This window comes from Prenolepis imparis, unplaced genomic scaffold (assembly GCF_030444845.1).
Source record: "Prenolepis imparis isolate NDT839.2.m4 unplaced genomic scaffold, iyPreImpa1.0 SCAF_4, whole genome shotgun sequence".
NCBI lineage: Eukaryota > Metazoa > Arthropoda > Insecta > Hymenoptera > Formicidae > Prenolepis > Prenolepis imparis.
Genome location: NW_028141162.1, coordinates 5497075 through 5517363, shown reverse-complemented (window position 1 = coordinate 5517363; position 20289 = coordinate 5497075). Strand labels below are relative to the sequence as shown.

Below are 20289 nucleotides of genomic sequence, written 5' to 3'. Positions count from 1 at the left end.
CAGATAATATTATTTTTAAAATCGCTTATGTAAACAGTTAAAAAATGTTATGTAAAATAAAAAAATGAAAATTATAGATATAAAAATATATTTATAGTTTTTATCTTGGTTTTTATCGTTTACTGCTCAAGTTCTATTACTCAAAATATTTTTATGTGCTATGAAACTCTAAACCAAATTATCTGAATATTATGTTAGATAATTTAGTAAAGATAACACTTTTTTTAATCTAAGATGCAGATATAGATAATACATTTTTTTATTATCTATATAAAGATAATATAACGCCAAAATTTTATCTAGATGATCATCTATATAATTTTATTTAGATAACAGCAAACACTGAAAGCTATATATCAATGCCGTTTTGAAATATACTTATTAGACTTGAAAACAATTAATTTAGAACGCGAAAAATTAAGTGCGTAAAGCAATTCAATTTTTTTTTCGTTTAAAGACACGTTTGAAGACATGAAATATATAAATTAGCATATAAAAATGTTTCCGAACATCTTTTTACTTGCGATCGATCGCCTGGTATAGAAGGAATCTTATCTCGAATTAGACACCCGAGGTGTATGACATTAACCGACTTCGGTCAAGGCAGTAGAGACAGACGTCGGGGCGGTGTGCAAACAAGCGAATCCACCGCTTGCGGCACGATCTTTATGTTAGTCGACAGCGTCTGATGCCAGCTTGTTCGGGGAAATTCAATCGTTCCATGGGATCCCATCTAATCCGGTTAAACGGCGTCGGCACGACAGCGCCCAGATGTAATGTCGCATTTAAAGACGACGCACCGGTGCGTCGCGCGTCGTTTTGAGATCCTAAGGAAAAGACGCATACGCGCTAGAATGCGCCTATTATACGTTCGGCTCCTGCAATATTATTTCTTGCGACAAAGTAACAAAGAAAATAAACTGTAAAGAATATATTGTATAATATATGAAAAAATATATATTTTTTTTATTTTTATATAACAATTCATTATATTATAATATAAAAAATATATTATATGATAGAGACTATATTAGAAATAAATATTAAAGTTTTATTTGCAAAAAAATAATTAAAAAAAAAAATTGAAATATTCCTAAAAACATTAATATATTCTTAAAAAAATAGAATAAAGAAGTCTATTATATAATCATTTACTCTAATTTATTAGGTATATTATTTCTTCATCGTTGTGACTTTTTCAATTAAATTGCGCTCCAACCAATTATCTGACCAGCTTCCCCTCTCATACTTCGCCTCTGTCGTCTAGTAAGCAGAAGCTTCATCAACAGAGGCTACGTCGGGAATGTCAAACATTCACCTGTCTCCGGTAGGTCGTATCCCCTTCTGTATAGGTCGCTGCTTTCGGAAACGATGTTTCTTCCCCCCTTCTCCCTCTTTCTGCCTCATCCGTTATCGGTGAGTGGCCGGGTGATCATGCTGCCGCTATCCGGCCGATCGGACCGAGTGATCTCGAAGTAGGTGATGTCTGTCTGTATGTCCATGTCTGGCTCCGGGGCTCAAATTAAGAGAAACGGACGAGCTGCTTACCTTAGATAACAGTCGGCACTGCGACACAAGCCACTGCCCTGTCGCAAATCACGATGTATCGCCGAGATCAAGCTAATCGTGGACTTCCTGTAAACGTGGTGTCTCTCGTATCTATCTTAGGTCCTAAGACAAACCGCAACCTTAAGACTCGAAGGATTTAATGTGAAGGAAGTTGAATTTACATATATAAAGATTACAAAATATTCACACATAAATATTCAATTTTAAAAGAGCGCAAACTCCTAAAATACGATACTTCAGATGAGTTACTCATGTATAATGACTGTCTCTTGAGCTTAATGGCGTTGGCTATATTTTTATTATTTCTACGTAATGTATTGCTTTGCGATAAAGAGAATCCCAAAGCGATGCGATGGACAGTGAAAGCGGCATGGGTTAGGTCTTTATCTGAGTGCCGGTAGATATTCATTCCATTTTGAATCCCATTGTGATAAGGCGCGACATCGAAATTTAATTAAACGCGCCTCGCCGTCTGACAGAATCTAGTGCCTTTTAGCCGTGATGTTTACGAGCTCGAACCGTTATAGCTTTCCACGCGACCGAACTCGAGAAAATGAAGCTACACCCGCGTTAAGAAAACACACAGAGAAAGATTAATGATCCCGGGCGATTTGGTAACAATGTAGTTCGTTGAAAAAGCAATCGCGCGATTCACGCCAGATTTAACTGGCGGATGAAAACAATTTTTGTGTACAAATACGAACTTCAACGTTTTGTGCACGAAATGTTGCAGTTCATTGAAAAAGTCGCTTTATAATTATATAAACCTCTCTTAAATCCTGGAAATGCGCGCACTGCGTCGAGTATTAATTAAGTATCGGTATGAATATCTACAATCATCGAATCGAATCGAAATCGGTAAGATCTAAAGGAATTTCCAAGACGGTTCGTCGCCGTAAAATAATATTGTCCAACCAAATGCCGAACCTCGGGGACCTCGGACAAACTATATTTCTCGAATCGCCTTATTTATTTACGCTGCATACTCGTGATTTCGGTGGAAGATGTTATTACAAGGACCTTCCTACGATACACGTCGACCATTACGTAAACGTCGGCAGGAGCTCGATAATACCGAGTTTTGTCAACGCGGCTTCGACACTCCTTTTGTGCCTTCCTGTCCTCCGGAGCTGCGTGGGCGAAGGCAGGGCGACGAAAAAGAGTCGCCAAATGGACAATAAAGAGTACACGAATACATTGATCGATCACTGACAGTTACTGGTGTACCGATGAGAAAGAAATTATTGCGAAAATGCAAAGGAACAACACTTGTAGACATATTTCACGCAACTCGAAGAATAGAGAAACATACTTGCTGAAAATTATTCTTCATAATAATGATATAAAAGACATAATATTACACCGCCAATAAACTAACGAGAGAATACGAGTTCTTCTTCGAAAGGAGCAACAACACTTCTCGCAGTATAAAATCATCATTCTTAAAACAGCTGTTAGCTTTGACACGAAAACGGTTCCATCGTGCTCGTCGAAAATATTATTTGCGTAGAGGGCCATTGATCAATTGAACGTACATAAAACACGCGTACATACAATTTTTTTTCTCATTGTCAGCCGCACACAAGTCGTTGTATTATTCGTAACACGCGTATTCTGGTCCCATCGTGTTGTCTGTTTCTTCAGCAAACATCAGCACACCTTCGCACGTGTGGTCGAAAGCATTTCTGTCGCTCGCGAAATTTCGGTACGAAATCTTTGTGGTTCTTTGAAGGATCCTCGAGATGCATTTAATCCTTGCGCGCATTATGCACCGTGGGATATACATCCTTTATTGTATTCCGAAAATTGCAAACTCTCTTTCAACGTATCGCATTCTAAGAAATTAATTTTTAAATATCTAATTTTAATAAATGTTACTTGCATAAAATTTAATTGCAAAGATAAAATTAGATATTTAAAAAATAATTTTTTTAAATGCGATACGTTGAAAGAGTTTGCAATTTTCGGAATACAAAGGATGCATATCCCATAAAAGAATTTTATCAATTTGCGATGTGAAATTTTTCTCATACATTCTCGACTAAAAAAAAAATACTTTGCCATTTGCTGTCCAATCGATTCGAAACCGATCGGCGTGTTCTGTTACTAGTTGATTTTAGTCTCGCCGACGTCGGCGTAGCTCAAAGATCGATTCGTCGAAGAGATCGGTCGCGGCGTGTGTTCTCCTCGAAAAATCTGCAAGCTCACGCCCGTAAAAATATTTTTTGTACGCGTAACACAAGTGTGTCCCGTCCGAACTCGTCGGTGTTCCCTTTAAACGCGTATTCCTACGAGGCATTTCGCCTCGTGTGCAAACATCGCGTCGTGGTTTGCTTGGTAATTGCTGGAAACATCTCGCGAGTGTTTACAGTGTCATCGACAGGCGCGGTCACACCTCGCTCGTGCGGGTTCTATGAAAGCTCGTGTTCTATCACAAAGAAGTGATGCGCGGTCCGAAGTATAATTTTGAGAAATTTTGAATACGAGATTCTATTAAATGAGAGATCTTGAAAGCTCGATTAATTTATTTGCACAAGACGGATATAATTTTAACTCTGCGATCTCAAATCAGGATATTCCCGGCAAAGTTCTTTGTCCCAATCGACTCGAGATCGCAAATACGCTTTTAATACGCGATATATTCATGAATTAAGTAATTTATCACAAACCGTAGAATAAAATTTATGCAAAATTAAATTTCATCCTTTCTTTTATAATAAAATAAAAGAAAACTATGTATATATTATACTGTATATATGTATACACAATAAATCTTGTGTATATTATTTGAATTACTCGAAATCAGACGTACATTATTGGTCATATAAATTATATACGCATTTAATACAGTAAAACTAAAAAAGATATGCAAGCGATTGATATCGTGGACATCGCAATCCATTGCACAATTTTAATATAATGAATAAGGAGCATTATTTATTCTTGTTACTGATCCCTATTGAGAATATTGTGTATGACTGTTTTTTTTTTTTCTTTTTAATACATGAACATATAATGATTATAATATAGGTAAATTTTTAAGCATCAATATAAGGCAAACTGAATGGAATAAATTTCAATCTGCATGGATTGTCCCTCATGGCTCCATCTGTAGAAACTTCTTAAAAATTTCGAAGTGCGTATTTTCACGTGTGATAAACGAAAGAAAATTAAAAAATTTTATATTGTAATATTGCCTTCTTTACATTCGATATTAGAAAAGATAATAATAAATGTAGAGTTAAACAATAAAAAATTATGATATTTTTAGTATATTTTTCGGTTTTTACATAGTTTTCTGTTCATCTGTTACAAAAATTAAAAATAGATAGAATTTATACTATGTGGTGTAATACGTAATTTATAATTATAAATATATAAATTATATATATTTATAAATTATATATATTTATATTACAAATAAATTATGTCCAATTTTATGTATGTATATAATAAATGCAAATGATTTGCTTCTTAGTTTTAATTTATTAGTTTAAGTTTTTAAGAAGTTTCTTTAAAAAAAAATTAGATATATTGGATATTAACTTATAATTTATTCCACATAGCAAAAATAATTTGTACAATATAAGCTAAAATAATATATAAAATATACAATGATTTAGTTGACCTCTACTTCCTGAGGTTCAAATTCATGATTAGACTCTTCATCTATATGCATTCCTTCAGTTTCTTCAGTTATTTCTTCTTGTTTCTTCCTCTCCTTGAGGCCAGCAGCTGGTGAGCGAATAAGAGATAAGTCACGTGATACTTCCTTAATATCTCTCTCCTCTTCCAATTCTCTTCCCTTTTGCAACCGTTGCATAATATGTAGATTTTGCCGTCTCTGTCTAATAGTCTCTACTTTCTTCATTGCTTGCACACTCTTGGTCCATAATTCTCTGTTATATTTGACTGGTATATTTCTTCTTTTCTCAAACTCGAATGATGGATCCACTGTCAATTCTTTGCCAACAGTTTTTCTGTATGCTTTGGTCCATTTGACTTTCCTGGGATTCTTCTTTTTCTTAAATGCAGCATGACATTTTGAACGACAAAATTTGAATATCTGTAACATTCGTAAAATATAATAATATTATTTCAATGAATAAAGAGATTATTGAAGAGCTCATCAAAAATAGAATTAACTGTAATTATGAGAAGAATACAATAAGGACAATAATCTTTTTGAAGAGATTCAATTTCTATTCTTGAAAATAAAATACATAAAATGTATGAAAAATTTATTGAGAATCCTTTATAATTAATATTTATTGCAACAAATTACGAAATGCTTACAAAACGTATAACCTTACTTTGATACTAATGATGCATTATTATACACTCGACTATTATTCTCCAAATTTATATCACACATATATAATATTTAATTAATCATAACTCTTACCTTACAATCATTCCTTACGAATTGAATCCCGTGTCCCGGATATATCCGGGACGAACAGAAATAACACGTTTCTATACGCATGTTGTAAGAAGTTTGGCAAAAGTATGGTTAGAAATAAAAGGTGCTGCACATGGTCTGCTAGTGTTTCTAAATGGTTTCTAGATGAAATAACAGATGGCGAGAAAAGTACCTCGATGTCGTACATTGTATCTCGTACATCGACTTATCGATTATTGTCTCGAATTAATCTTGAATTTTAAATTTGAATTAACATTGAAAAAGAATTTCAAATCTACCACGAAATACATATTTCACATATATTTTATATTATTTTTTATAAGAAATTATTAAATATTTCTATATAACATATGATGACTGATTATAATGAACAATTGACACATTATAGTAAACTATTTTCGATGGGCATGATTTTTTATTTTTAGAATAAACAAAAACATAACTCTGCAACTTTAGACAAAAGTGAAAACAATATCTATGGTATTTTAATGTTGGAATGGAAATTTTCCGAGAGTTTCCATGAAATCATATTCTTTTTTTTACGAATCTTTAGCAATTTTTTATAAAGTCTGATTAGTGCTTCAAGAATTCTGTCGGAAAGTATTATGATTCAAATTCTAATAGAAATTAAAAAGTTATTACATATTATTTTTTGTATAATAAAAATGTGGAGTTGGTACAGCATAGCTACAAACTTTGTTTTTTACAATCATTGCTAACAATAAGACTCTTTTTTTAATTTGGAATTGCAGAACTTTTAGAAAGAAATAATCAAAATTTTGAAAATATCCAAATGTCAAAAGTTTATTATTATGTTTAAAGCTTTCTTCTCAAAGGATCAAAGAATGTATGCAATTTTAAATTTAATAAGCAAAAAACAGAGATATATCAGTAATGTCAATAATGTAAAATTAAGAAGATAGATTCATGAATAAGTAGTTTAAAGTAAAATAAATACAATACATGATGTACTACTCTTCTAATGGACAGTATACTATCGCGTAAAAATAGTGCGGATCGTTTATCTTATATGCAGAACATTGCTTGACAGAGTGCGATCGAACAGTTTATTTAAAATCTAATAAAATGCTGTGCGAAAGAGTTAACTTTGTAACATTGTTAAAAATTAGAATAAAAATCTTATATATATTTGTGATATGTAAAGATATCAGTATAATGTGACGAATAGTTTTTCCGACGTAATAATTACATATTCTCGACGCTGTTGTCTCGGTCGTTGGCGCGATGCTTGGAAGTGGCTCGACTTATAGACAAGTATCGATTATAAACGGAGAGCTACTAATTTAATATCGGGATCGAACGCGTAGCTGTTATAGTTCCGCGTTCGTCTCGCGCGTTGTCTCAGTGATACCAGATGACGACCGTCGATCGGACGTGTTCTTCCCGCGCTTGAGTTTTCGAGAAAGGAAAAGACATGTGGGGCCACATATTCATCTCGATCATTGTCTTGCTAATGTCGTTGTTCTATCATTATCACTTCAGCGAGCCGGCCAGTATTATCGATTATCCCGAGACGCATTATGACTACATCGTCGGTGAGTTCGCTTGTCGATTCAAACTTATCGATATTCTTGTCTTCTCCGCGATTCCAACACTATTTTTTCCTCCTTTTCCTCTTTCCGATGCCCCAAGATACGCAGCATCGATTTTTAATTAAAGAGGATTTGCGCACGTCCCGCAATGACAAATTGCATTGTGCTAGATTGAAGCACTTTAGATGCTCTTTAGAATAAACAGAAAATATCACGGTAACAAACCATTCCCAGTCTTCTCATAAAGATAAAATTATGCCAGTTGTGAATTTTCGCAAATGCTTAAGTTTAAAAATGATGAAACACTCTCTTTCCGGTTTAAATTTACATATCTAAAACTTGAAACTTAATTTAACATGTTTTTATAACTACATTTTTTGTTTATAATGATGGTAACATTTTGTCCATGTCATGATGAAGTAAAAGAAGCATTAAACTTTAAAAATAATTTACGATAAAAATTATTATTGGATTTAAGTCGGCGCTGGTACGTCCGGCTGCGTGATTGCATCACGGCTCTCGGAAATGTCGAACGTGAGCGTTCTGCTCGTGGAAGCCGGTGGATACTTTGGATGGACATCGACTATACCGCTCTTAGCGCCGATGATGCAAGGCACCGAAGTCGATTGGGCCTATAAAACGGAGCCGCAAGTCTTCTCGTCCCGAGGGTTCAACGGCTATGTAATTAAAACTCTATCTTCCGGTAACTCCCTTCCGCGTAAAATAACGTGAGAGCGGTTTTCGTGACCATCTTTTGCTACACAATGTAATTCACAAAACACGAAGGCTGACGAATAATAATATTCGTATCAATTACGAATATTAAAAAAAAATTATGCCTTATTATAATTTATTTTTTTTACGCTAAGCATAGTTAGATGAAACATTTAACAAATTCGTATTTTCGGACTCCTTTATCGGTCACGTTTGTTTAGAGACAAAACTGGCCGAGAGGAAAGGGATTGGGTGGGAGCGGACAGCTTAATTACCTCGTTCATTCCTATGGGAGGCCCGAGGACTATAAGAGATGGCCCAAGGGCTGGTCGCACGCCGATTTACTTCCCTACTTTCAAAAAGTGTCCGATATCATGAACGTTGTTCCGATGCCGGAGGAAGAGTATCTAACAAAGGCCTTCGTTTTGGCCGAAGAATCTTTAAAATTGGATAACGTATCCTTGCGGAAAGCGATGTACACCGCGAAGAGAGGTTCCCGATGGACCACACATCACGCTTATTTGCAGAAAGCTTGGAATCGCAAGAATTTATATATTCTTATGAATACGCTTGTCACAAAGGTCTCCGTAATTTTCCATATATCACGCTATTATAATTATTGATAAAAGAACTTGCATTACCTACAGTACACTCAAAAATTATTGTGAAAAAGAATTATTCATACTTTAGTTTTCTTTAGTCATATTTACATATCTCTTTGATTCAATATGAAACAGATACTTTTCAAGAATAATAACATCGAGGGTATTAAAGTGACGTATAAAAATGGTTCAATCGGGAGAATCGGCGTGAGAAAGGAGGTGATTCTTTGCGCAGGCACTATTAATACTCCGCAATTACTTCTGATTTCCGGTATAGGACCTATTAGCGAATTGGAGAAGCATAAGGTGGTTTTTTAGAATATTATATTTATTATATTTTTCAATCTCGCACACATAAAACGGCAAGGATTCGATCCGCAGATATCTGTGGTGCGAGATCTTCCGGAGGTAGGCCGAAATCTGTTCGATCATCTGAACGTGCCCGTTTACGTGAATCTGCGAGAGCGCGTCAGCATCACGCTCGTGAAATTGCAAACTGTGCCGGAGGTGTTCAATTATTTCACCTTCGGAACCGGTAATATGAAATAACGCGCCAATGATCGGCGCGATCATTTATTCGCGATATGCCTATTGACGCATATTCCGTGCGGTCGATGTTGTAATCTCGCCATATACCTTTTTCCCCGTTGCATGTCAAAGGATGGTTGGCCACTAACGGCGTAATGGGATTGGGGCGTGCTAATAACAGTGGCCTCCTTCTCTTCGGAGTGGCGTCCGCGGAAGAAAAATTGCTGAAGGCCATCTCGAATTTCGAGACCGAGGTGAGTGAACCAGCCTCGACAACTACGAATTTAAATTTCAACTAGCGTTTCGTAGTTTCTCCTTTCGAGATGGAAATATTTTATTCGTACCGATTATTATTTGCAATTTCCTCGAAGCTATACATATATTCAAAAAGATTAACAATCGATTATCAGACGTATAGGTCGCTATTTCCGTCGTACAACGATAGCATGCACGAGGGATTCATTTATCTCGCGTCGTGCCTGCAACCCAAGAGTCGCGGAAGCGTAACATTGAAATCGAACGACATCCGCGATCCGCCAAGAATCAATCCCGCTTATCTCCAGGATTCTCACGACGTCACGTGCACCTATCGAGGTAAATGGTCCCTCGAAAAATTTAATTATCACAAAAGAGTCAATCGTGGAATTTTCTTTACGTTTTTATTTGGCATAAATTATTTAAATTAAAAACGATTAATCTTGACGATTTTCCGATAAGCTATAAATTTCGCGCTGGAGACTCTTAACACGAGACTCTTTCGCGAGTACGGAGCGAAGGTCCACATTCCCGATTTCGAGGAATGCCGTCATTTACGACCGGACTATCGGGACTTTGATTACTCGGAGTGCGTCATGAGAATCGCAGGGCTAACGGGTTATCATCCGTGTGGCACATGTAGGATTGGCGCGGTTGTGGACGAGGAATTAAGGTAAAAGACAGGGAAGCGCGTTTACCATTGTAGGACACTTTGTGGGATGAGGTAAAGCGGACTAATTGTAATAAAAATATTATCTCGCTCGCCAGGGTGAAAGGCGTGAGTGGATTAAGGATAATGGACGCCAGCGTAGTGCCGTCTCCAATTTCCGGCGCGCCAAATTCAGTTCTCGTCGCGATGGCCGAACGCGCATCAGACATAATTCTGGATCGGACGTTTAATTGAGATCCGATTTATTCATTATATGTAATATGTACATATATACATATTATTAATAAAAAAGGAAACAAAAGAAATAACATTCGCAGTTTAGACATTGCATTTGTAATTAATTAACCATCACAGCTGTACTCCGCCTGATGAAATTATAGTCCAGGATAAACAGGATTTAAGGAGAGAGATAAATTCGCTAATAAACAATATCCATGGTGCTCCAAGTTTTTTGTAATTTATAATTAATGGTAAAGTTTTTCTTTTGTTTTACAGTAATCGAACAGTTATTAATAGTCTCTAATTAAATTTCGATTAATTTTTATACAAACAAAAAGGGTGAGTTACACTCAACGGCATAGCCACGAATCCCTGCCACCTTGTCCGCGCTCGGAGTATAAAGAAAAAAAAAAGAAACTTATATTTTTTATACGCTCCCCCCTCCCCCCCATTAAAGAGAATTTCTTTCACCCCAATTTCCATTCGGGATCGTTTGCGATGTGTGTGGCAGAGTTTCGATATTCTTCCTATTTCACTTCCGCATCTCGCGTTTCTTTCTCGCTTTCTCACGCATGCATATCCGCAAATACACATACGCTCTCTTCTCTCGCGTCTTTCCTATTTTTTTTTTCCATCTCTTTTCCGTCTCTCTCATGCGAATCCATATTGGTATTTTTTCCTCGCATCGATCGCTTTTCTCTTCTTTAGCTCTCTCGCTCTTTCTCGCAAGCACTCACTCACACATACGTACATATTCACGCGTACCTTTTGTCGCCTCTTATAAATAAAATAGTTCGTAATATATATAATATATATATATGTATATAACGCGAAATGTCGTTTCGTATTTACTCGAAAACACAACTATGCCCGTGCGCACTTTGCAGATAAACGAGCCCTCTCGGCGTCTCGTATCTGTCATCTCTTCTTTTTTTTTTTTAGCTTCTTTCTCTTCTCCACCCCATATATAGCAATAATTCGTAACGTAAACTTAATCTCTCAACTTAAAACAAAATTGGTAACCACGTATTCGCGGCGCACGCCGCAAGACTCTCGTCCGCGCCGGAAAAAGCCTTCTCACGACAGATTTCCTTCATCCGCGAGAGGGGATGAAAAATGATATGAATGAAAAACAACGTGGCACGCGAATCGAACGAAAAAATAATATACTCCGGACGACGACTCTCCGAGTCGTGTTATCGGCGACGAAATCCCGTTCGTTGACAAATATATATCTGTGCGCTACGAAATGTATCGCGTTCCAGATATCCAGGGGAACATTCCGAGAAATCGAAGTGATTCGTGCTGATCCGGCATCCTCGCCTAAGTCGATTCGATGGCGAATCCGATTACGCGTTTTTTGCGGTTTAATGCCAGATTTCGTGTAATCCCAAGAGAGGACTGATAGATAATTTCGCGAGACTCGATTCGAATCAGCGAGAAACACGCGGGACTTCCCGGGGAAAAAAAGCGGTCGCCGTGCGATTTTTTTTTTTTTTTTTTTTTTTTTTGGGATCTCGCGGCATTTCTGGCGCGCCGGAAGAAGCTCGCCGGACGTGCACCGCGCCATCGGATGCATAAAACGCCATATTTTTCTCCTCTTTTCTATTTTATCTATAGATAGAGCTTTATTCTTGCCTTTAATTTTTCGTAGAGGGTACAGTCGCATCGCGGGACCACGACGACGGAGATCACTTAAGATCTAAACAAGTACTCCTTAAATATTAGATATATAACTATCTATTTTTATATGTATATATATATATATACTTTTTCATATATATTTATATTGAAAAATGAGTGTACTCTCTCTTTCTCTCTCTCTCTCTCTCTCGTTATCAATATAGGGATCGATTATCGATTAATTTGCAATTGCGTGTAACATAGACGCGTCCAGCGCATAGAAACATAAATAAATAAATATAAACGAATGTATTTACATTATACTCGGGTAAAGGAGGGGTAAGGGTATATGATACCATGGAAGGTCTGACGATAATATAATATATTCGTGTGTGTATCTGTGTGTGTGTATGTGTGTGTTTCCTTCTCTATATTTATCTTCTCTGTCTCTATCTTTTTAAACATAAATGTACGTATATTCATGTATAAATCTCGTTCGTCTGTTGTTTACTGTGCGTTGCCTTAGACTTTATCTCGGCATAAATTTGCGGCGTTGATAGAGAAAACGAAAACTAAAAATAATACTTCGCGAAAACAGAGGAACCGGAGAGGAACCGTAAATAGATATATATATATAATATGCGCTTAACTATCGATATACATATATATAAATATATAGTTACGGGGTTCTGAGGTAGAAGCGGTTTTGTATACTTATCAATATGTTGTATCATTATTATTGTATCTGTGTATAAGTATTGAGATGAGAGGTCTGTATTCTCCGAGTACCAGGTAAACTTGCGTCCGACAAAAAAAAAAGAAAAACTTGCACATCTTCGCCACCGATGTGGCGTTGAAAAAAATGGAGGGAAAAATTAAATGAATTAAAAGAAATTATATAAACGGCAATCTGAATTGCTCATTGATCAGAGAAGGAGAGGATATTTCATTGGCACCGACGGTGAGATCCTCGCGTCTACCGAGGCGAAACGGAAAGAGCGAATAAATCTTAATTGTTTTCGTACGAATAAATTCATTTTTCAAGTAACTACGTTTTACGTGTGTGTACTCTCCTACATATATATTAAAGAAAAAAAAAAAAATCATTAAACTCGGTGGGCTACAAAAACGCGGCCGGCCAAACGGATACCGGCAAAACGGAAGGGATCGGCGACGAGCCGATTCTACTACGAAAGGAAAAGGGAAAGTAACTGGAGATGAGGTGAAAATATAAGTCGACGAAGAATATATATAACAACGAGAACATCCGCACACACGTTTAACGTTTTGCGAGAGAAAAATTCGCATAGAACCGCGTTAAAGAAACTTAGAGAAGCGCGTGGACTCGCTATATATACATATATGTATACGTATACGTATGTATATATAATTTGCATTATAATAACCGTCGACACGTGCAAGATTGTCGAGCGGAAAAATTGCGAGAGAAAAATCGACGATAAGAATCCGCGGCGGTGATTTCCATGGCGAGTGATCGAAAAGATTTTTCGCGACGGTCGCATTAAAATTCACGGCAACGTATCAGAGAGGCCTTAAAAAAAAACACAAACACACCTACACAGTCCCTACTATACACCCGACTATTGCATCGCTTGATTCATTGATTTATGTTTATTTAAGAATCTTATCGACTATTATACTTTGTAGTTTGTACTTGGTTTTCATATTCCTGAGAGAAGGATCGCGACGCGTCGCGCGCCGTTCGTCGGTGTTCTCGGGAAAGTCTTTGTTCCATCATTGACAAGCTTTTCTCTCCGTGTCTTCCCAATTTTCTCGATTCCCGCTTTATTTCCCGAGAGACGAGCGGCTATGCGACGCGCCGATCCGATCCGATCTTGCAAACTATCGCTTTACTGTGTTATATAATACATGATTTTTTCGTAAGCTTCATTCTGTGTGCACCCTGTAAGTCGTGTGTGTATGTATGAGTGAGGTAGCATTTGTACTAGTGTCCGACGAAGTATTGTGATCTGTTATTGCGGCAGCCGCGGCCGTTTCGGACGCGTCGACGACGCGGCTCTCGAGGAGGACCCTTTCGCCCGGCCTGTGGCAGTGTTTTCGCATATTGTACGTCAACGCCACGACGAGAGATCAGTCTTATTGTTGAGATAAGAGATAATAAGGAACGAGGGACGCGCGAGGTTTCGCCATCGTGCCTCTCGATTCATCGAGCGTACGATCGCGAGACCTCGATCGGCCCTTTATATTGATGAGAGATGTGTCTGGGGAGAGGGATACACGGCGGAAATCGTCATCGTGATCGCTGGCTTCCTCGTGAGCGAGGGCCGATCATCGGTATCAGGGTCCTCGACGACGAGCTCGTATCCCCGACGCGTGCGGCCGCAAGGCGCATTTGGTCTCTTCTTATTATTTTCTTTCATGTTTTAACTATATAAATTACAGCGTGTATAGTAAGTTCACAAAATTCACACGTCTCCTGCCTGTCCCGTTTGTTAATCCTTAACATTACATTTACTTTGTACTATAGGTCGCGGCCGGGAAACGAGCCGCTCGTTCCCCGGAAGTTCGAGGTCCCGCTCTGCGACATCGCTACGCTATGTGTATTTGCCTGTTTTTTTTTTTTTTTTGTTTATTTGTTTGTTTGTTTCTTCCCTTTTTTCGCCTCTTTTTTTGTCCTCTTCTTCTACATTTTTTCTTCTTTTTGCGTTTTTTACTTTTTCATTTTTTTTTTTTGCTTCCTCGATTTTAAATAATGCTTATGCGTGCGTGATACATGTACTATGTAATCATTTATCCAACTACGGTATAGTACTATTATATACTATACGAGCAAAAAACGGTACAGTAGTTGCCAGTGCACTCTCTGCGCGCGGTGTAGGTGCAGTGATGACATTCAATTTTGCATCCCTCATTCTCATCACGCGGGCAGTCGTTCGCTTTTCTCTTTTTTTCTTTTTTCATGAAACTCCGCTGCCCGTGCGACGCGAATGATATAACGAAGGTTCCCCGTTGTGCGGAAAGCCCGTTCACACCGTGACAATTGATAAAATCGAACGCGCGCAGTTTCCAATATAGCAGAACTGGATCGAATGATATTAAATTATTGTTAATGTGACACGAAGATCTCTGACGTACGAATCGTACGCAGAAAGATCGAAAAAATGCGCAAGATTTCCTCTATTCTACGTCTCTTCTCGTCACATCTCGCATTTATTTAAATTTGGAAAATATCACAACATCGATTGGAGCCAAATTTGTGGAATCGAGCGTCCCGACAAATTTTCAACTTTTAATTCGGAATTAAGATTTCTCGCGCATGATTTTTTCCTCGCTTTTCGAAAGCGCGCGCGCGCGAGCGAGCCACGGTGTGAAATCTCCCTCGCGTCTCGTGTCAAGCCTTGTGTCACACACGACATCTATAAAGGATTCTCAATCCGTAAAACACATATTATAGAAACAACATACAACATTTTATCCTACGCCGTGATACAATAATGGTACATACATGCGCGTACGTTTGCGCGCGTGTCACGCGCAATTCATACGCGCGTCGCGCGAGTGTCGTATGTGTGTGTGTGTGTGTGTGTGTGTGTTTATTTTCTCTCTGCGTGTACATATATATACATATAGACCAAGTATAATCTTTACACCGGATATAACCGGACCCGAGGACCTTGAAGAAACTTTGAAGACGGAAGCGCGCGCGTCTCGCACTTTCGACTTCCGGCCGCGGATCCGATCTCTTTACGCGTACCTCGACGAAAATCGATGAAATCTAACGGCGAAATCTAATACATCATTCTCGAGCCCCTCGAGACTCTCGGGAAGCGACGCGAACGAAATCGAAGAGAGAATCGAGGATGAAAGAAATTTTAAAAAAATATTAAAATAAAAATACAAATTTCGAAGCCGAACGCCGATTCGATAAAATTCATTTTGAGCAAAGCGATACGACGAAATCGACAACAATTTAGAAGATCGAGTTAAACGCGGATTTTCCGAGAGACAAGAGACAACCACGACAATATAGAGCAAAATTTATCGCGAAAGAGATACTAGGTAATTCCGGAAGAAAAATCGGTCCAATTTTTATCTGGCCGCTCCAAATACATTTACGCGCGTAGCCGATGCCGCGATAATATAATAATGTGACTAATTCTAAATTCATTTTAATTCTAAGTTGATTATCTTTTAGGTACGTGTATTTTTTGTAATTTTTCGCTCAACGCTGAGACGCTGTCCTCCAATGTGTATTGCAATGTGTGTACGTGTGTAGGTGTTGGATAAGTGAAATACCTTTTACTACGTATGCACTCTTTTCTAATCCTTACGTATGACAAAACAATATTAAACCTTGGGTTTAACCGCCTCTTCCCGTCTGAAATTCCGCGTTTGACGTTATTATCCTAACTTTCGCTTCATACTGCCGCGATATAACTGGATCCTTTTACTTCTTAAACTTAACGCTAATTCATTGTACCACTTAAAGGTATTCTTTCTCCCTTCCGTCTTTGTTGTATGCCTCTGCTTAGCAGAACAGCCGAAAACAATAGATATATATATATATATTTCGTATATATATTAAGTAAAAGATTTTCATTATAACTTGGCATACGCGACCGTATCTATTTACAAGAGCATGTGTGTGTGTATATGTGTGTGTATGTATATATGTCATCTCTCTCGTCACTTTCTCTCCTTCTTTCCTTCTGTGTGTGCATATGTGTGTGTACGTGTTGCGCGTATGTTCCTATCTTCATCACATACGTAAACGACACATAACATCTTTGAATATCCTTCCCGCGGTTTCTCCCCCAGGAATTAACTTCCCTATGACTATGTAATCTTCGTCGTCCAGCATCATCAATCCCATTCTCGATTAATTTCGCGCGCCCTCGAAATAATCGCCTACGTCACTTACGTCCGAATAAATTTCGCTCCTTTCTCTATCGCTATTTCTTGTCGTTTTTTTTTTTCGTCAGTACGTCGCCGATTTTCGGCAATCAACGCTCTTTCTTTCCGCGTTCGCTATCTCGCCACCTTCTTTTTCTTGCCTCCAGTTTCAGCGGGGTGAACGCAATTTTGACAACGGATTTCGCAAATTCGACTCTTCTTCCTCTCCTCGAACTGTCTTCGCACACGAAAACATACCTTCGCGAAAAAAAACCGCCCACGCATTATTATTCGCGGCTGTTCACGCACGCTTTTTCACTCACTCGCTCTTCTCGCTAAGATTTACAGTTGTACATACGTACACTTGTTACTTCGTAACGCGCCTTCGCAATAAAAAAACGGAAAGAAAACAAACGGCTCTATTATACGTATAATAGATAGACATCACGTAACGATCCGAGGATCCCGGAACTTTTCCCGAATTTCCCGAAACTTTCGACGAATTCTATTGGCGGGGTTGAAACTAATTGCGGCGGAGAATAAATGTTCATGATTGACTAGCACTGGATAAATTCGTTTTGTGAGCGAAGAATAGATCGGAGAATTGAATCGTGATTAACAAGCTCCGAGATCCACGATCTTGCGTTACCCTACGTCAGGGTAGCAATGGCAGAAGAACTGCTCCGACACTAACTGGACAAGTAGTAATAGTAGTAATAGTAGCGGCTGTACGGAATGTACAGATTTCTTTATCATAAGTATAATCGCTATTGTGTTCCCTGTGTGTGTAATGCATTGCAAAACAATGAGGTAGTACTGTCATACTTTTTTGGCAGGGTATACGCGCGCGTGCGCGACGAGTGCTCGTATATAGTATATATATATTTGACGTACATTGAATGGAATATAAAAAGAAAAGAAAAAAGGGGAAAAAAATAGAAACAAAAAGGAAACTGAACTCTCTCTCTCTCTTTCACTCTCTCACACTCTCTCTTTCTCTATCTATTTCTTCAGTTTTTATCTCGTGTATTATTGTATCCCCGGCTCGCGCACGACGCGCTTTAAATACTAAATAATTCTCTATATAATTCTCGTCTATTGTCTCTGATAAACTTACGGTATAGGCGGTATATATATATCGTTGTGAGAATATAACCATTTAAACTTTCTGCATAAAACAAAAGGGAGAACAAATAAAAACGGAAAAAAAAAAAATAAGAGAGAATAATCATCTGTATAAAGTGTAAATACTGTAACAAGTAATATAATATCGTGGGTGCCATCCTGACTAGGAGTATATATCTCTATATATCTATACATATAGGTAATGTGTAATATAATCTATTGCATTGATCACATATCTCTTATACAACCGGGATAGCAACTATTTAGCGCGCAATCGCGCGCACTATTTTCCTTCAAGTGATCGATGGCTCTATTATACGCTATATTTATTTCTCGGTACGCGACTATTGCTCTGCAGACAAAAGTCCGCATCTTTTTAAACATTGTAAACAGGTAACAAAGTGGTAGTGATCGTTTCGCCGCGGGATTTAGCTTCCGTTCGCTGCGAGAAACTTCCGTGGCGAATGCGAAAATGGACGCGATTTCTTTAAGCGATTATTATTTTAGAAAAATCAATGTGTCGGCGTAAAACGATGTATATCAACGTGAGATTATATATATTGCTCGTATCTCGCGTCTCTTCGACGCGCGTTCGCCAAGAAGTATTCGCCGGCAGTCTCGCGCTCTCCCGCGGCTAATCGCACGACAGTCATCCGCCCTATAGTAAATGTCATATAAAATCGTATCTGTATAAAAGGTCTGCGTGTCGTCGGGTGTCATCTCGGCGCGATATGTGTGTTGTGTGTGTCACCACGATTATTATTATTATTATTTATTATTTATATAGTAATTAAAATGTGTTGTCACGCGTGTGTACGAATGGGCGAAACTAAAAGCTCTGATGTATCCAGAGTATAAAAGCGTCTGGTTTGGCACTGTGCGCGCGTAAAATCTAACGTCCCGAATAGATATCACTCAAATGTCACGATCCCGTAGGCTCGATTCATCAACAGCGATAATAAGTGAATGGTCAACGATGAAAAATACCACGGCGAGTGTAATAATTCTCCGATATCTACGGTAAGATGAATTACATCTGTGAAAGCACACTGCGCCTCTGCTCGCGCATGTGATGTACCTGAGTTAGCGTTGTTCTCTCGTCGCAGTCGTCTGCTTTATGCTAAATGTCTTCGTGCGTGCATGTATGCATGTGAGTGTATATTTATGCGCGCTTTCTGTTCGCTCCGCTTTTTTACCTTCACTCCGCTATCTTCACCTCGTCCGTTTAAGAAGCTCCTAGCGTTTAATAATTCTTACTTGACCGTTGCACTTTCATTGACTAGTTTTGTGATTCGCAGCGTTTTCGCGAGCGTATCCGCGCGCATTCCGTGCACGATCCGTGCTCTTCCGTGTGTGAAACGAATCTTCACGGTCGTTTCTCTCGTTTATAACGTGTCTCGATGGATCTTCAAGGAGCGCACGGAGGGGAGGAAATTATCCTCGCGACGAGGAAACGGGACGGCGTTCGCTGACGACGACGAAGGAAAAACGAAGGTACCTACTCTGCAGCCTCTCCTCTATTTCGCACCTCTATCCGCGGTCTGGTCTCGCCGTCGGCTCCAACAGGGTGGTTCCCGGGAACTGTTGCTTCCGGTACCACCGCGCGTGCGCGCAGACCGCGATCGAGGACGACAGCGACGCCGAAGACTTTGTTACTGGGGCACGTTTGTTACTGGGGTGTCCGAGACCGAATGATTGGACTGCTGGAAGGTCTTCAGGTCGAGCTCCTCCTTGTGCTCCCGCGCGATGTGCCGTCTGACCGTGTTGTTTCTGGTAAACGTCCGCGAGCAGAATGGACACGGCACCCTGATACCCTGGTGACGTTGACGTACGTGGGCGCGCAAATTCGTCTCGTAGCCGTACAATCTCTCGCAGTAGGGACACTTCAGTTTTTTACCTGCAAAGATAAAAATATGCGATCATGCAGATCAATCGTTTAGAAATTAACGCTTTTACGAAGCTGTCATGAATTATGCCTACAATTTTTTTTCGCTTAATTCTGATATTAATTGTATATTATATATGATGAATTGAACAGCTGTCATTCATTGTCGCAACTGCTGTAAAAAATGCAGGCCGTATACAAATGATGATATGGCGATTAAAATATTGATAGATATTTAAAATAAAATA

General features: G+C 38.5%; 3 protein-coding genes and 1 long non-coding RNA gene across 7 annotated transcripts in view; 2 read left to right on the top strand and 2 right to left on the bottom strand.

Annotated features, from left to right (window-relative positions):
- Positions 1 to 20289, top strand: part of LOC145934839 (uncharacterized) — a 162625-nt gene that overhangs the window by 107103 nt on the left and 35233 nt on the right. The window lies entirely within an intron of this gene.
- Positions 5104 to 6133, bottom strand: Rpl24-like (ribosomal protein L24-like). Its single transcript, XM_083035602.1, has 2 exons — positions 5975 to 6133; positions 5104 to 5635 (listed from the first exon to the last, which is right to left on the bottom strand). The coding sequence occupies exons 1-2, from the start codon at positions 6053 to 6055 to the stop codon at positions 5189 to 5191; spliced, it is 528 nt and encodes a 175-aa protein (XP_082891728.1). The 5' UTR covers positions 6056 to 6133; the 3' UTR covers positions 5104 to 5188.
- LOC145934832 (neither inactivation nor afterpotential protein G) lies at positions 7320 to 10700 on the top strand. Its single transcript, XM_083035612.1, has 9 exons — positions 7320 to 7548; positions 8024 to 8226; positions 8481 to 8840; positions 8997 to 9167; positions 9243 to 9396; positions 9522 to 9643; positions 9800 to 9983; positions 10107 to 10317; positions 10413 to 10700. The coding sequence occupies exons 1-9, from the start codon at positions 7428 to 7430 to the stop codon at positions 10546 to 10548; spliced, it is 1662 nt and encodes a 553-aa protein (XP_082891738.1). The 5' UTR covers positions 7320 to 7427; the 3' UTR covers positions 10549 to 10700.
- The window catches only part of Chinmo (Chronologically inappropriate morphogenesis), a 54097-nt gene continuing 44555 nt past the window's right edge, over positions 10748 to 20289 (bottom strand). For all 4 annotated transcript variants that reach the window (XM_083035615.1, XM_083035614.1, XM_083035617.1 and 1 more), the window contains exon 7: positions 10748 to 20053. In XM_083035615.1, the coding sequence (XP_082891741.1) occupies positions 19809 to 20053 (245 nt within the window). In that variant the 3' untranslated portion in view covers positions 10748 to 19808. The remainder of the gene's footprint in view (positions 20054 to 20289) is intronic.

What these genes read in the sequence shown, in the direction of transcription:
- Rpl24-like (XM_083035602.1), bottom strand. Translation starts at nt 6,055, where the DNA reads ATGCGTATAGAAACGTGTTATTTCTGTTCGTCCCGGATATATCCGGGA. An exon ending in TCGTAAGGAATGATTGTAAG is followed by an intron (nt 5,636 to 5,974) that starts GTAAGAGTTATG and finishes CGAATGTTACAG; the next exon opens with ATATTCAAATTTTGTCGTTC.
- LOC145934832 (XM_083035612.1), top strand. Translation starts at nt 7,428, where the DNA reads ATGTGGGGCCACATATTCATCTCGATCATTGTCTTGCTAATGTCGTTG. An exon ending in GCATTATGACTACATCGTCG is followed by an intron (nt 7,549 to 8,023) that starts GTGAGTTCGCTT and finishes ATTGGATTTAAG; the next exon opens with TCGGCGCTGGTACGTCCGGC. An exon ending in CGTCACGTGCACCTATCGAG is followed by an intron (nt 9,984 to 10,106) that starts GTAAATGGTCCC and finishes TTTTCCGATAAG; the next exon opens with CTATAAATTTCGCGCTGGAG.